The sequence below is a fragment of the Ursus americanus genome, chromosome 30 (genome assembly GCF_024610735.1).
Source record: "Ursus americanus isolate L20-20 chromosome 30, mUrsAme1.1.p, whole genome shotgun sequence".
Taxonomy (NCBI): domain Eukaryota; kingdom Metazoa; phylum Chordata; class Mammalia; order Carnivora; family Ursidae; genus Ursus; species Ursus americanus.
In genome coordinates, this window is record NC_142156.1 from 4,814,311 (window position 1) to 4,830,633 (window position 16,323).

Genomic DNA, 16,323 nt, shown 5'->3' on the forward strand with positions numbered 1-16,323 from the left:
TGGACCGTGTTTTCGTTAGTTTTTCTAGTTCTCTCCGGCTCCCAGTGAAATGTACAAAAGCAAATTGGATGGAAAAGAATTTCCAACCACAAGTGCACGAATTAATAACTCAGGGAACCCCTCGTGTGATGTTAGAAGATTTGCACTCATAATTTCAAGACCATTGTGTCTGCTGTCCACATTATTTTGCCTTTTATTTTGTTTGTTTTGCACTCATTTTTCAGCTGGTGATTCATGCCTTCGTGAACAGAAGGGTTATTGAATCCGTGGAGGCCCTACTACGCACCGGGCCCTTTTCCAGGCCTTGCCCAGGCCAGGCTGGGTCCCTGCCCTGGTGGGGCTCCTGTTCCAGCGGGGGGCGGGGCAGGTGATGGGCAGCGGACATGGGAACTGACACAGTTACAGGACCCATTAGAGGAATGCCATGGCAGAACGGAAACAATAGCAGGGTAGCGGGGAGGGGGGGCTGGGCAGATGCCCTGCCAAACTTCATCCCAGGAAAAGGCCAAACTTCCCTGGGGTTGGAGAGACAGCGGCTTCTTTTGGTAGGCGTCCTGCAAAGGGTAATAAAATGGCCTTTTACGTCTTCACCTGGGAGCAAAGAGGGCAAGGAGGGCTCGGGGCCTCCCTGCCTCTGCACGGTGCGCTGACTCGAGGTGCCAGCTGGCCCAGAGGGGAGGTGAGGCCCAGAGTTAGGCCGACCGGGGTTCAAGTCCAGACTCCAACTTTCTTGTTTTCCCCCAGGAGAGAGATTCCTAGTCACTCATCCATTTGAGCACAGGGGACAGAGGAGCTCTGTGCCTCGGTTTCCCCATCTGTAAAGTGGAGGTGGTACTAGCGCCCGCTAGGAGGGTTGCGTGAGGATAATGAGTTAAGACCGCATATGGGAAGTGCGTAGTGGAATGTGCCAGGCCCAGAGTTAAGTGTTAGCTGTATACGATTGAGCTGGGATATAGAAAGTACTTAGCATTGGCCATGGCTCAGTGACGTCCCCCCACACCTGTCCCCAGTCCCTGACCCAGTCTTGGGCAGCCAACCCACCTCTTCCTCCGTCCTGGGTGAGAGTCACTCCCTGCGCCGGGGCAAGTCGCAGGTCCCCAGGGAGGGCGTGCCGGGGACGCAGGCCCAGTCTGAGCGAAGGGTCTGGCAGCCTTTTTGCTGGGGGCTGGCCAGAGGCACCCGTCTGGTTTGAGTTCCCGGCGCCTCACTCCCTGCACTAACCCACAGCCTGGCTCTGAGCCGCCGGGCCTGCGCCTTATTTGGGTCTTCTCTCCCCCCAGACGGCACTTTGTGGCCTTAAAAGGGCAGGCCTGGGGGGTGAAGGGGGGCAGTGGCTCCTGCTGGCTCCGGAGCCCCTCCAGCTGTGGCCCCGTCCCTGGCTTGGCCAGCCCATCCCTCTGGCTGTGGAGAAAAGAAGGCCCCCAGAGCCAGAGCGGCCAGGGCGGCCGGCTCTCCATAGGGGTGGTGGGAGGGGTGGGCTCCTGGAACGCAGCCCCCCTTGCCCTCCCAGGCAGCCAGCCTCCCTCTGGTTTTCATTTAAAACTGGGGCTGGATCCACTTCTGTGTCTTCTTACCAACTGGGGCAGGAAGAGGGTGGGCAGCGGTGTCCCAGCTGCTTACCGTATGCCAGGCCCTGCGTGTGCCCAGTGGGCCTCTTTGCACGCATCGCCTTCCTCGGGCCTTGCACCAGCCTGGGAGATGTAGTGGCCTTATGACCCCATTTTATGGATGGGAAAACGGGCATGTCCGAAGAGGACAAGTCATACAGGTCAGCGAGTAGCAGGGCTGGGACCCGGCCTTGCATCTGTTAGCTCTAAGCTCTTAACGCATGCAGCATTCTGGGGCCACTGGGGAAGCCTCACCATGCCCCCCACCATTGCCTGCCCTTCTCCCCAACCCCAGCAGCTTGGCTGCCTTGTTCTAGCTCAGCCCAGCTCACGCTGTGTGACCCCGGGAAACTGTCCTGCCTCTCTGGTCCTCTGTCTCCCTCTGCACTAAGGGGAGTAGGGATCCTTGCTGGGGCAACAGCAGCAGATGGGCAGGGCAGGGTCCAAAACAAGAATGGTGCGGGCCGGCAGGGCCCTCACCCCCTGTTGTCCCTCAGTTGCAGGCCCCTCTGGCTTCGTGGAGCCCAGGTGGTCAGGCAACGCCATGCGACGGATGGCGCTTCGGCCCACGGCCTTCTCAGGTGGGTCCTGGGGCAGCTGCTTGAGGTCCCTCTGGTTTAGGGGAGGCCTGGTGGGGGCCCGAGCAATGTGGTGATGGTCCTGAGGCCGGCTGGGCCCAGCAGTGGAGGGTCAAGGGGAGTGCCCACCCCTGCCCACCCCAGGGCCCTAGAGGGAGTCTGACCTGGGCCCAGCACCCCAAGACCCATGACCCCCAGACTCTTGCAGACGAGGGCCCAAGCCCCCAGTTTCCTCTTTTTATTGAAATGATGCTTTTCTAAGCGTCTGCCGTGAGTGAGGCACTGTGCCAGGTGCTTTCCATTGTCAACTCATTTAAATCTCCCAGCCCCAGGAAGGCATCATTGTCCCCACGTTAAAGAGGAGGAAGCTGAGGGTCAGAGAGGAGACATGCCCTGCCCAAGGCCCCATAGCCAGGAAGAGGCAGCGCTGGGACTCGACCCCAGACTTTGTGCTCAGTAAGAACTCACCCCACCCTTGCTCTGAGCTCCATGTCCTCAGATGTGCACTGCAGTGACACTCATCCCAACACCCAGGATCGTGGAGAGACAGGCCTGTAAAGCACTGGTCCCAATACACGCCCGCTGGGAGGTTGCATAACAGGCCCGAACTGCTATGGATCACTTAGGGGTATCGCTGGGGAGGCCAGAGGAGCTGGCCGGTGTTGTGGAGGGAGGATCAGAGGGGGGCACCTCTGAGGCCCGTGCAGTCCAGGCTGTGATGTGTCAGTCCCCAAAGACGGCCAGCCCAGGCCAGCCCCGCCCAGCGGGAAGCAACAGGGTTTCCTGCCCTGGCTTCCAGGGAAGGAGTCATCTTGGATGCCGAGGCTGCAGGAGGGGAGTCCCTAGTCCTGGTCTGGAGGCTCTGGAGCCAAAGGAAACCCTCAGGGCATGGCCCACCCTGACCAGGCTGGAGCCCCGTCCCTGCGCTGGGCCATCTCATGGGTTGGGGTCATCAAGTGTCTGTCCCCTTGCCTCTGTTCTGTCCCGGGGGGCTGAGGGGCTCCATGGGGGATCTGAGACACCTGGCCCCAGCCTCCTCCTTCCCCGCAGGTTGCCTCAACTGCAGCAAAGTGTCAGAGCTGACCGAGCGGCTGAAGGCATTGGAGGCCAAGGTGGGTGAGCGGCAGCCCCTCCCCTGGCCTTCCCACCCCCTCCCTATGCCCCCACACCCACTGGCTCATCATTCCCACAGCGCAGCTCTGTGCTGAGCTTCAGCACCCACGACCAGGTGGCCTCCCTAGCAGGCACCCACCACCTTCTAGAATAAGCTGGCCTCCGTTCTGTGCCTGTCCCCAGGAAGCCTGCTCAGGGTCAGATGGCCTGGCCTGCTCCTTCCCCCAGGAGGCCCATGAATGTCCCCTGCTCACCCCCCTCCCCATCGCAGCCAGATGTTCGTAGACATCCCCCAGAGCCCGTGGCCGGGTCCCTTCCTTGCCCCGTCCCCTTTACCCTTTATCCCCCCACACCCACACCACCATGATAATACTATCTTCCCAGTTTCCAAGCGAAGCATCTGTTGTGCATCTCAAATTATGTCAAGATAAAAAGGTTTTAGCAATTAAAAAGTAAGACATTCTAGGGGCGCCTGGGTGGCTCAGTTGGTTGAGCGGCCGACTCTTCATTTCGGCTCAGGTCCTGATCTGGGGGTTGTGAGATGGAGCCCACGTTGGGCTCTGCACCCAGTGGGGAGTCTGCTTGAGTCTCCCTCTCTCTGCCCCTCCCCCGCTTCCCACTCGTGTGTGCACACGCGTGCACGTTCTCTCTCTCTCTCTCTAAAATAAATCTTAATTAAAAAAGTAAGACATTCTAAATTTAGAAACGTGAAAAACTCAGAACCGTGAAAAACCTACCAGAAAACCATCTGCAGCGGTCACTTGTGCCCCCAAAGAGAGCGACGGTCAACACTTAAGCATCTTTTCTTCCAGATTTTCTAAGCACACATGGAGTTGTATATAATTCATCTGCATATCCTTTCCTCTGTCACTCGGGGAATTTACCTTAAAAGGAGAGTCAATGTGAAGATGTTTGCCAACATGTTAATAATGAATAGGGAAATTTGAAAACCGGACGGAAGAAGGGGTGGTTGCGGAATGAGCGGGCCTGGCTCGGCGGAATCCCAGAGAGCCATCCACGGCACCTCCGTTTTGTAACATGAAGAGATGCTTGTGATGTGTCAGGGGGAAGAACCAAGCTCCTGAACGGCATGTGCTAGAACCCCACTGATGAGGAGTGGGAGCTCCAGGAAGCCCACACTGCTCCCCGGGCTTCCTCCCCGGGAGAAGCCGGCAGAAGGGGCTCAGTCTCAGATCTGGGGCATGGTTCTCCCATCGGGGTCTGCCCAAGAGTTTCAGCTGTTCTCTGGACAGGACCACACGACCCCCACTCCCGGTCAGTGGGCATTCTGGCCCCCCTGGGTTTTTTTTTTTTTTTTTAAGATTTTATTTATTTATTTATTTATTTATTTATTTATTTATTTATTTGAGAGAGAGAGAGAGAGAGAAAGCGCTCACGGGAGCAGGAGGAGAGGTAGAGGGGGAAGAGAGAGAGAATCTCCAGCAGACTGCGCTGAGTGCAGAGCTCAATGTAGGGCTCGATCTCACAACCCTGAGATCACAACGTGAGCTGAAATCAAGAGTCAGAGGCTTAATGACTGAGCCACCCGGGCGCCCTTTCTGGGCCCTCTTTTGTCCTCGGTCAGTGCCTCAGCAGGCACCCCTGACCTTTCAGAGGCTCCCCCACACTGGGTCTCAAAGTGGTTTTGTATACACCCCTGGGCCTCTAGCTCATGTCAGACCCTCCCAAACTTCCCTCCAAATTTAGTAAAAATCCTTCCAGCTTGTGGTGCTTCAAGAGACCAAGAGAAGTTTCAGATTATTGACACAGGTCAGCATAGGAAAAACCGCACGGCCCAGCAGACAGAGACCCAGAACTCCACTTGGGTGGCAGTGACGGTGTGGAATGGCTTTCCGAATGATGAATTGTGCAGTTTGAAAATCAGTCACTTCTGGGGCCTAGGTCTCCACTCCATGCTGGGTTCTGCTGGCTGCATGGGCTCCAGTGCGCAACACGGGGGCCCCTCGGCTGGCCTGTCCCTGGCGAGACCCTGGGACCTACCTTGTCTTCCTCTTCCTCCACAGGTGGCGGTGCTCACTGTCACTGAGCGGGTAGTGCTCCCAACCCCAGCTGCCCCCGGGGACCCCTTCCCACTCTGGGGCTCCCCCGCTGCCCAGGGCAGCCCCGGGGATGGAGGCCTCCGAGGTGAGTGGGTCAGTGGGGGGATGTGCTCCCATGTGGGAATGAATCAGGGGAGTGATTCCAGTCCCCACCCTGCTACTGACTCCCAGCTTGACCCCCTTCTAGACCTCGGTCTTCCCAGTTCTCCAGTGGGCCTGAGGGGATGGGGCCCAGCAGCCCCACCACCCCTGCCCCACACAGTGGAACTGGGGGCAGGGACCCTGGATGACACTGACCCCTGCCTACTCCCCCTGCCCCAGGGCTACCCGGAGCCAGAGAGAACGTGAGGACCCCACTGCTCCCTCGAGATGGTAGGTGCTGGCTGGGGTGCTGGGGCCAGGTTCAGGGCAAGAGCAAGGCCAGAACTGCCAAGCTGACTTATTTTCCCTTCCAGATCGAGTTGGTGGCCAGGGGCTTCCTGGGCCCACTGGCCCTAAGGGAGACACTGGCAGCCGAGGCCCAACGGGGATGAGAGGCCCGCCAGGTGAGTGTCCACAGCACTTCCCCTACCCCCAGGTCAGCCCTGTCAGTGAACTCTTTCTTGGCCAAAGATAGCCTAGGCCCCTTCCACCCACTTGTGTCTCAGCTCACCACCCCTCCACTTGCACCCTGGGCTCCCTGAAGCCCTCTTTTGCATTCACTGGACCCATGCTTCCTGGGCACCTTCCCTGGCAGGCTCTGAGCTGGGCACTGGGGTGGGGTCAGACCAGTCCCTGCCTCCTGGAGCTCCCAGACTGGGGGTGGGGGTGCCTAGGCAGAGGAGAAACAGCAGTGCCCCCCACCTACCATGTGACCAGAGTTCTTCTGGGGGACATAGCAGGTTGGGAGGCCCAAGGAAGGAAGCGTAGACCCAGCCTGGATGGAGTAAGGAGTGGGGAGGCCTTCCTGGTAGGAGTGACATCTTAGCTGAGGCCTAAAGGATGACTTGAAAGGGGGCACCAGGCAGAGCAAAGGGAGGACTGATAGAGGGAACAACTCATCCAAAAGCCTGGAAGGGAGAGAAGAGAACATTCTGGAAATCAACCTTTCCTAAGAATCTCCTATGGACCAAGTGTCCATTGTCCTAAAGCTCCTGAAGAGGGCTGTTCATCCTCCTAATAGACAGCCAGGGAGGTCAGAGCCAGGACCGGCCTGGGCCTGCGGCCCCTGGAGCCTTCTTGTACCCCACTCCCCCAGGCTGCCTTATCCTTCCCCTTGCAACCACCCTGGGCCTCCCTACCTCCTAGATACCCACCAACTCCCTGGTTCCATTGTAGGTCCTCAGGGCCCCCCAGGAAGCCCTGGCCAGGCTGGAGCTGTGGGCACCCCTGGAGAGAGGGGACCTTCAGGCCCACCAGGGCCTCCTGGCCCCCCTGGCCCCCCTGGGCCCCCAGCCCCTGTTGGACCACCCCACACCCGGAACCTCCAGTATGGTGAGTCCTTTGGGGGTCACAAGAGATAATGGTGGGGATGGGGGCGAGGCTGGCATAACCATCACCCCAGCGCCACTGCCATCTACTGGGCACCTTCTCTTTACCAGACTTGCCTCTAGTCAGCTACATGTCACCCAGTCCTCCAACAGATGCCGTTGTCCTCCTCTGTTCGGATGAGGAAAACTGAGGGCCAGAGAGGGGTGATCACATAGCCAGGACATGGCGGGGCGGGGGGGACCGTCTTCAAACCCAGGCGCCCTCTGGAGCTGTGCTTGGATCCACCAGCACCAGGCGCTCCTGCCAAGCCTTGGAGCTGGCCAGGATCCAGCCCTCAGAGCACCGGAAAGCTCAAGGCCTGGCAGCAGGAAATGAGCTCTGTGCTCCCTGGCCCTGTGCTCAGAGAGCCCCTTCCGCCCAGTGGGGCCCTGACGTGTATCCTTCGCCTCCTCCCCAGCCTGACCTACGTGCGTGCTGCCAGTGGCCAGAGCTCAAAGTGCCAGGTTCAGCCCTACCGGCGCCATATCTCTGGTGTGTGGCTGGGCACCATTCATGTATTCCCCCAACCCGCCGTTCGTTCCATCTCACCACCCCTTCTCCTTCCCCAAGCCTCAGTTTCCTCATCTGTTCAATGGGGAGAGTGACCGTGCAGTTCTCCCAGAGCTCCACAACCCCCATGCACAGAAGCCCGGCACAAAGCAGGTGGTCAGTAAATGGTAGCTTTGACTCTTATTCCCGTTGCTATGTGACAGTGTAGGCTGAGCAAGGTAGAGTCTTGCTGGATGTCACCAGCTAGACTGTGGTAAGGTTAGAACCCACGTCTCCCTGCCTCCTGGTCCTGTGTGACCAATACTCTCCACGCTCCCCACCCTTGGAGCAGTTGCCCAGTAGCCCCAGCCACACTGCAGGTTACCCCACAGGGCAGTCACAGCTGGCTTAGCAGAGGCGGCAGGTAAAGACTGACTGCCCTGCTCCAGCCCAACCCTGCTCACTCACCATCTTTGCCCCCACCAGGGGACCCATTACTGTCCAACACCTTCACTGAGACCAGCAGCCACTGGCCCCAGGGACCAGCTGGACTCCCAGGCCCCCCAGGGCCCATGGGTAAGTTGAGTCCAGGTCCAGGTTAAGGGGTGGGGTTGGGAAATGGCAGAGGGACTAGGGCTGTGGCTATCAGGAAGGAGCGGATGGTGGACTTCCTGGCATTGTACTCTGTTTCAGTCCTGAGCACATCTTGTCTTATTCTAGGTCCCCCTGGACTTCCTGGTCCCATGGGCATCCCTGGGAGTCCTGGACACATGGTAAGTAGTTCTCCAGTTGCTCCCACTCATCTGTCCATCCATTCATCCACCCACCCACTGATCAGTCCACATATCCATCCATCTAACCATCCATCAATCCATTCATCCATCATTCATTCATTCATTCATTCATTCATTCATTCAAGCATTTATGGAGCACTTAATATGCAAACTACTTTCCATAAATCTTTTCATTCAGTCCATGTAAGGAGAAACAAGTATTGTTAGCACATGCGGCCAAGAAAGGTAGAAGTTCTTGACCTAGGGCTGCTGCCAGCACATAGCAACTTCCAGATCAGGGCAGGGACTCTCTGACTCCAGGACCATAACTCTGAACCCTGAGCCGTACAAAGTCACTGCTGTGTACCAGGGACTGGGAGTGTGGTAAAGAACCCAGAGGCCCAGGCCAAACTGAGGCTTCCTCCTCGACCCCTCTGCCCCGCCAAGTCCCTGCCCACCCCATCCTGCCTCAGCACAAAGCTGAGGCCCTGTCTTGTTGCTCAGGGACCCCCAGGCCCCACTGGACCCAAAGGAATCTCCGGCCACCCAGGAGAGAAGGGAGAGAGAGTGAGTACTGAGGCAGCCCCTGGTGGAGGAGTCTGGGGAGTCCTGGGTTCCCTGGGTCACACCCTCCAATAGCTGACTGCATAACTCTCCTCCCTCCCACACAGGGACTGCGTGGGGAGCCTGGCCCCCAAGGCTCCACGGGGCAGCGGGTGAGTGATGCTGCCCACCCTACAGCACCCCCTCCAGGATCCCACATGTCCAGACCCCTGCTCTGGCTCCATGCGCTGCAACCAGAGCTCCTGACCCTCCCTCCTATCCAGGGCACGGTCCATCTCTCTCTTTCCTTGTCTCTGGGTCCTGCCAACCTCTTAGGATCAGGTCACAACCCTCTCCCTCACTTGGGCTCTTTATCTCTGTATCTGTTTCTCTATCTCTCTCTTTTCTCTGTGTCTTTGTCTCTCTGACACTATATTTCTCTCTTTCACTCTCAGTCTTTCCAATTATGAACGTAGATTTGTCCATTTCTCCCTTTAGTTTGGTCAATTTTTGCTTAGTGTGTTTTGAAGCTTTGTTACTAGGTGCATACATGTTCAGGATTTTAATGTTAACTTTATGAAATTAATATCTTTCTCTGTAGTGATACTCCTTGTTCTGCATTCTACTTTGATACTAAAATAAACATACCAGCTTTCTTATACTTAGCACTTGCATGGTATATCTTTTTCAACCCTTTTGCTTTCGACCCTGTCTTGCTATTTAAAGTATATCTCTGGTAAACAGCATATACTTGGGACTTATTTTTTAAACAGTCTTGACTGTTGAGTTCATTTACATTTAACGATATGTAGAGTTACTTATATGGTTCCACTTAAGTCAACCATCTTGCTCTTTGTGTTCTATTTACCCCATCTTTTTAATTTTTTCCCCTTTTTTCTGTCTTCTTTTAGACTGAGTACTATTTACAGTCCCATTTTATCTCTATCAATGACTTTGTGTTATTTTCTCACAGCTGCTCTAAGGATAACAATATGCATCCTTGACTTATCACAATTTGCTTGAATTAACATTATACCACTTCACGTATAAATAGGAATGTTACAACTGTATGATTTCCCATTCCAACCTCGCTCTATCGCTATCATATATTTCATTTCTGCGTGTGTCATAATCCCTGCAATGCATTGTTGTTCTTGCTTTAAACAGGTGACTTCGAAAGAAGTTAGGAAAATAGTCTTTCACATCTACTGATATATTTATCATTTCTAATGATTCCCTGTAGCTCCAGATTCCATCTGGTATCGTTTGTCTTCAGCCTAAAGAATGTCCTTTAGCTCTGCCTTTATGGGTCTGCTGCCAACAAATCCTCCCTGTTTTTATCTAAAACTGTCTTCATTTTACTTCCATTTAAAAATATATATATTTATGTATTTATTTGAGAGAGAGAGAGCAAGTGGGGTGATGGGCAGAGGGAGAGGAACTTCGAGCAGATTCCCTGCTGAGTGGGGAGCCCAACGTGGGCCTCAGTCTCACAACCCATGAGATCATGACCTGAGCCTAAACCGAGAGTCAGCTGCTTAACCGACTGAGCCACCCAGGTGCCCCATCTTAATTTTTGAAAGATTTTTTTCAATTGGATATAAAATGATAGTTTGGCAGTTTTCCTCCCTTTTAGCACTTTAAAGATGTTGTTCCATGGTCTTCTGGCTGACAGAGAAAATTACAACTTCTCATGAGAAATCGGCTGTGGTTCTTGCTGTTCCCCTGTACGTAATATGTCTTTTTTCTTTGGCTTTTAAGATTTTCCCTTTACCCTTGGTTTTCAACAAGTTGATCATGACATAGTTGGGTGCGATTTTGTGTTTATCCTTCTTTGGGTTTGCTAAGATTCCTAGATCGGTAAGGTTGCCAGGATTTTTGTTTGGGTTGGTTTGGTTGGTTTTGTTTAAATGATAAAATGATTTTTAGAGAGCAATTTTGGGGGTTCACAGAAAAATTGAACAGAAAGTACAGAGAATTCCCATTTACTCCCTGTCCTCACATATGCACAGCGTCTCCCACTATCAACATCTCACATACAATGGTACATTTGGACAACTGAATCTACATTGACACATTATCGCCCTAAGTCCATAGTTTACATGAGAGTTCCCTCTTGGTGTTGTACGTTCCGTAGTATCGATAGATGTATGCTGTTATGTATCCACCATTGTAGTATCAGATAGAGTAGTTTCACTGACCTAAAAACCCCTGGTGCTCCGCCCATTCGTCCCTCCCTCCACACTAATATGCGTGTAAGTTTCCTCCATGTCTTTTCATGGTTTGATAACTCATTTCTCTTTAGCTGTACATAATATCCCATCGTATGTACCACGGTTTATTTATCCATTCACCTACTAAAAGACATCTTGGTTGCTTCCAAGTTTTGGCAGTTAGGAATAAACATCCATGTGCAGATTTTTGTGTGGACATGTTTTCAGTTCTTTTGGGTAAATGCCAATGAGTGCAATTGCTGGATCATATAGTATGTTTAGTTTTGTAAGAAATTTTTCCCTAAGGAACACACTCTGTGTGTGTGTGTGTGTGTGTGTGTGTGTGTGTGCATACGTGGTGAGAACACTTAAGATCTACTCTCTTAGCAAATTTCAATTATACAATACAGTTTCGTTAACTACAGTCACCATACTATATATTAAATCCTCAGAACTTAGTCATGTTCTAACTGAAAGTTGGTATTCCTTTATCAACCTTTCCCCATTTCCCATCCCCTGCCCCAGGCCCTGGCAACCACCATTCCACTCTGTTTTTCTCTGTTCAGCTTTTTTTTTTTTTTTTTTAAGATTCTTTAAGATTTTTTTTTTAAGTGATATGGCATAGTATTTGTTTTTCTCTGTCTGGTTTATTTCACTTAGCATAATGCCCTCCAGGGTCATCCATGTTGTCACAAATGGAAAATTTTCCTTCTTTTTTAAAGGATAGATAATGTTCTATTATATATGTACACACATATGCATACACGCATGCATACATATTTCATTTATCCGTTCATCCATTGACAGGCACTTAGGTTGTTCCCGTATCTTAGCTTTTGTGAAAAATGCTGCAGTGAACATGGGAATGCAGATATTTCTTTAAGATAGTAATTTCGTTTTCTTTGGATAAATACCCAGAAGTGAGATCACTGGATTGTATGGTAATCCTATTTTTAATTTCTTAAGGAATCTCCATTCTGTTTTCCATAAAGGCTGTATCAATTTACATTCCCACCAACAATGCACAGGGTTCCCTTTTTTTCACATCCTCACCAGCATCTGTTCTCTTGGTTTTTGGTTTTTGGTTTTTTTTTTTTCTAATAGACACCTTAACAGGTGTGGGGTGATATCTAAAGTTATGGTTTTGATTTGCATTTCCCTGATAATTAGTGATCTTTTTTTAGAAAGATTTTATTTATTTATTTAACAGAGAGAGAGAGAGCACAAGCAGGGGTAGTGCCAGGAAGAGGGAGAGGGAAAGCACGCTCCCCACTGGACCCCGGGATCATGACCTAAGCTGAAGGTTTAACCCACTGAGCCACCCAGCAGCCCCAATAATTAGTTATCTGGAGCATCTTCTTACATACCTATTAGCCATTTATATATCTTCTTTGGGAAAATGTCTATTCAGGTCCTTGCCTGTTTTTAATTGGGTTATTTGTTGGTTGTTAGTTGTATAAATTCCTTATATGTTATGGATATCAACTCTTTTTTAATTTTTTTTTTAAGATTTTATTTATTTACTCGACAGAGATAGAGACAGCCAGCGAGAGAGGGAACACAAGCAGGGGGAGTGGGAGAGGAAGAAGCAGGCTCATAGCAGAGGAGCCTGATGTGGAGCTCGATCCCATAACGCCGGGATCACGCCCTGAGCTGAAGGCAGACGTTCAACCGCTGTGCCACCCAGGCGCCCCTGGATATCAACTCTTTATTAGCTAGGTGGTTTGCAAATGTTTTCTCCCATTCCATAGATTGCCTTTTCTTTTTCTTTTTGTCTTCCTTCCCCTTCTTCTTCTTTCTTCTTCTTTCTTCTTCCGGTTGGTTTCCTTTGCTGTGCAAAAGCTTCTTTTTTTTTAATTTTACTTTTATTTTTGTGTAAGTAGGCTCCACAGCCAGCAAGGAGCCCAACACAGGGCTTGAACTCATGACCCTGATATCAAGAGTCGGGCACTTAACCAACTGAGCCACTCAGGCACCCCATTGTAAAAAGCTTTTTGAATTGGTTTTCTTATTGTTGACTTTTAAGAGTTCTTTCTATATTTTGAATAGTAGTCCTTTATCGGGTGTGTCTTCTGCAAATATTTTCTCCCAGTACGTGGCTTCTCTTCTCATTCTCTTGACATTGTCTTTTGTAGAGTTTTTAATTTTAATAAATTCCAGCTTATCAGTGATTTCTTTCATGGATGCTACTTTTGGTATTGTATCTAAAATGTCATCATCAAAGCCAAGGTCATCTAAGTTTTCTCCTACATTATCTTCTAGGAGTTCTATGGTTTTGTATTTTACGCTGAGATCTGTGATCCATTTTGAGTTAATTTTTGTGAAGGGTGTGAGATCCGTGTCTAGATTCACTTTTTTGCCAATTGCATACTGTCTTGATAATTGTGGCTTTACGGTAAGTCTTGAAGTAGGGTAGTGTTAGTCCTCTGAGTTTGTTCTTCTCCTTTAATATCGAGTTGGTTATTCTGGGTCTTTTTCCTCTCCGTGTAAACTTTGGAGTCAGCTGGTCAATATCCATAAAATATCTTGCCGGGATTTTGATTGGGATTACAATGAATCTATCGATCAAATTGGGAAGAACTGACGTCGCAACAATATTGAGTCTACCCACCCACAAACGTGGGATATCTCTCCATTTATTTAATTCTTTGCCATCTTTCATCAGAGTTTTGTGGTTTTCTTCACATGGATCTCGTACTTATTACATTTGATTTACACCTAAGTATTTCATTTTGGGGGGTGCTAATGTAAATGGTAATGTGTTTTTAACTTCAAATTCCTCTTATTCATCGATGGTATATAAGAAAGTGATAGACTTTTGTTTTTTGTTTAGCCTTGTATCCTTCAACCTTGCTATAATTGCTTATTAGTTCCAAGAGTTTCTTTGTTGATTTTTTTCAGGTTTCCTACCTAGATGACCATGTCATCTGCAAACAAGGAAAATTTTATTTCTTCCTCCCCAAACTGTATACTTTTTGTTTCCTTTTCTTGTCTTATTTCATTAGCTAGAACTTCCAGTATGATATTGATGACCATTGGTGAAAGCAGACATGCTTTCCTTGTTCCTGATTTTAGCAGGAAAGTTTTGAGTTTCTCACCGTTAACTATGATGTTAGTAGTAAGTTTATTGTAGATGTTCTTTATCAAGTTAAGGAAGTTCCCTTGTATCCCTAGTTTGCTGAGTATTTATCATGAATGGATGTTGGATTTTATCAAATGCTTTTTCTGTACTTATTGATATGATCATGTGATTTTTCTTAGTCTGTTGATGTGACAGATCACATTAATTGATTTTCAAATGTTGAATTAGCCATGTATACCTGTAATAAACCCCACTTGGTCGTGGTATATAATTCTTTTTATACATCTTAGGTTCCATTTGCTAATATTTTGTTGAAGAATTTTGAATCTATGTTCATGAGAGATACTGATCTTTCAATATCTCCTTTCCTTTCTTGTAGTGCTTTTGTCTGGACTTGGTATTAGGGTAATGCTAGCCTCATAGAACGAGTCAGGGCATATTCCCACTGCTTCTATCCTCTGAAAGAGATTGTAAAGAATTGGTATAATTTCTTCATTTTTTTGTCTTGCATGTGAGGGTCCAGTTGTTCCAGCATCATTTATGAAAAAGATTATCTTTGCTCCATTGCATTGTCTTTGCTCCTTTGTCAAAGATCAGTTAACTAGGGGTGCCTGGGTGGCGCAGTCGTTAAGCGTCTGCCTTCGGCTCAGGGCGTGATCCTGGCGTTCTGGGATCGAGCCCCACATCAGGCTCCTCTGCTGAGAGCCTGCTTCTTCCTCTCCCACTCCCCCTGCTTGTGTTCCCTCTCTCGCTGGCTGTCTCTCTCTGTCAAATAAATAAATAAAAATCTTTAAAAAAAATCAGTTAACTATGTTTATATTTCTGGGCTCTCTGTTCTATTCCATTGATCCATTTGTCTCTTTTTTCTCTTTTAATTATCCTGGATAGGGTATTGTCACTTTCATTGATTTTTTTTTCAAAGAAGTAGCTTTTGGTTTTGTTGATTTTCTCTATAGATTTCCTGTTTTCAATTTCATTGATTTCTGCTCTAATTTCTATTATTTCTTTTATTTTGCTTACTTTGGATTTAATTTACTCTCCTTTTTTCTACTTTTCCAAGGTCCAAGTTTAGATTATCAATTTTAGATCTTTCTTCTTTTCTAACATATACATTCAATGCAATACATTTCCATCTAAACATTGCTTTTGATACATCCCACAAATTTTGATAAGTTGCCATTTTATTTTTATGTAGTTCAAAATATTTTTAAATGCCTCTTGAGATTTCTTATTTGACCCACGTGTTCCTTAGAAGTCTGTTGTTTAACTTCCAAGTATTTGGGGAGTTTCCCCTTATCTTTCTGTTATTAATTTCTCATTTAATTCCATTGTGGTCTAAGAACATGCATGGTATGATTTCTCTTCCTTGAAATTCATTGAGATGTATTTTATGGCCCAGAATGTTCCATGTAAGTTTGAGAAGAATGTGTCATCTGTTGTTGGATGAAGTGGTCTATAGATGTCAACTGTATTCAGTTGATTGATGGTATTATTGATTCAAGTATGTTCTTCCTGATGTTCTGCCTGTCTGAGTCTGTCCCTTTCTGACAGAGGATGTTAGAGTTTCCAGCTGTAACCGTGGATTCATTTCTCCCTGCAGTTCCTTCTGTTTTGACCTCGTATTCTTCTGTGTTCTGTTGTTAGGCATATACACGTGAAGGATTGTTGTGCCTTCGTGGAGTATTGACCCCTTGATCATTATGTATTGCCCTTCTTTATCCATGATTACTTTCTCTGACATCTGCTCTGTCTGAAATTAATGTAGTCACTCTCGCTTTCTTGTGATTAGTGCTAGCATGGTATACCTTTGGCATCCCTTGGCTTTATATGTGTCTTTATATTTAAAGTGGGCTTCTTCTAGACAACATAGAGTTGGGTCTTGGTTATTTATCCAACGGAACAATCCTTGACTTTTAATCAGTGTATTTAAACCATTGACATTTAGGGGCACCTGGCTGGCTCAGTCGGTGGAGCGTGCAACTCTTGATCTCAGGGCTGTGAGTTCGAGCCCCACACTGGCTGTAGAGATAACTTAAAAATAAAATTTTTAAAGAAATAAAAAAATAAACCATTGAGGCTTAAATGATTATTTAAATAGTAATTACCCTATTTGTTACCGTCTTCTATTTGTTGCTCTTATATTTTGTTCCTATTTTCGTCTTCTACAATTTTTCTGCCTTTTGCAGTTTTAATTCTTCATTTCATATAATTCCACTTTCTCTCCTTGCTTGGCACATCAACTGCACCTCCTCTTTCACTTTTTGTAGTGGTTTCCCCAAAGTCTGCCATTTACATTTACAACTAACCCAAATCTACTTGCAAATAACACTATACTGCGTCATGGTCAGTGCGAATA

At 48.9% G+C, this 16,323-nt stretch overlaps 1 protein-coding gene across 9 annotated transcripts in view; it reads left to right on the forward strand.

Annotated features, from left to right (window-relative positions):
* The window catches only part of EMID1 (EMI domain containing 1), a 46,875-nt gene that overhangs the window by 13,304 nt on the left and 17,248 nt on the right, over positions 1-16,323 (forward strand). For 5 of the 9 annotated variants that reach the window (XM_045791261.2, XM_045791262.2, XM_045791265.2 and 2 more), the window contains 10 exons: positions 2,105-2,188; positions 3,236-3,297; positions 5,323-5,443; positions 5,680-5,730; positions 5,814-5,903; positions 6,676-6,831; positions 7,843-7,932; positions 8,077-8,129; positions 8,634-8,696; positions 8,801-8,845. In XM_045791261.2, coding sequence (XP_045647217.2) covers positions 2,105-2,188; positions 3,236-3,297; positions 5,323-5,443; positions 5,680-5,730; positions 5,814-5,903; positions 6,676-6,831; positions 7,843-7,932; positions 8,077-8,129; positions 8,634-8,696; positions 8,801-8,845 — 815 coding nt within the window. The remainder of the gene's footprint in view (positions 1-2,104; positions 2,189-3,235; positions 3,298-5,322; positions 5,444-5,679; positions 5,731-5,813; positions 5,904-6,675; positions 6,832-7,842; positions 7,933-8,076; positions 8,130-8,633; positions 8,697-8,800; positions 8,846-16,323) is intronic. The other 4 variants (XM_087857197.1, XM_087857195.1, XM_087857198.1 and 1 more) reach the window with 2 other exon arrangements.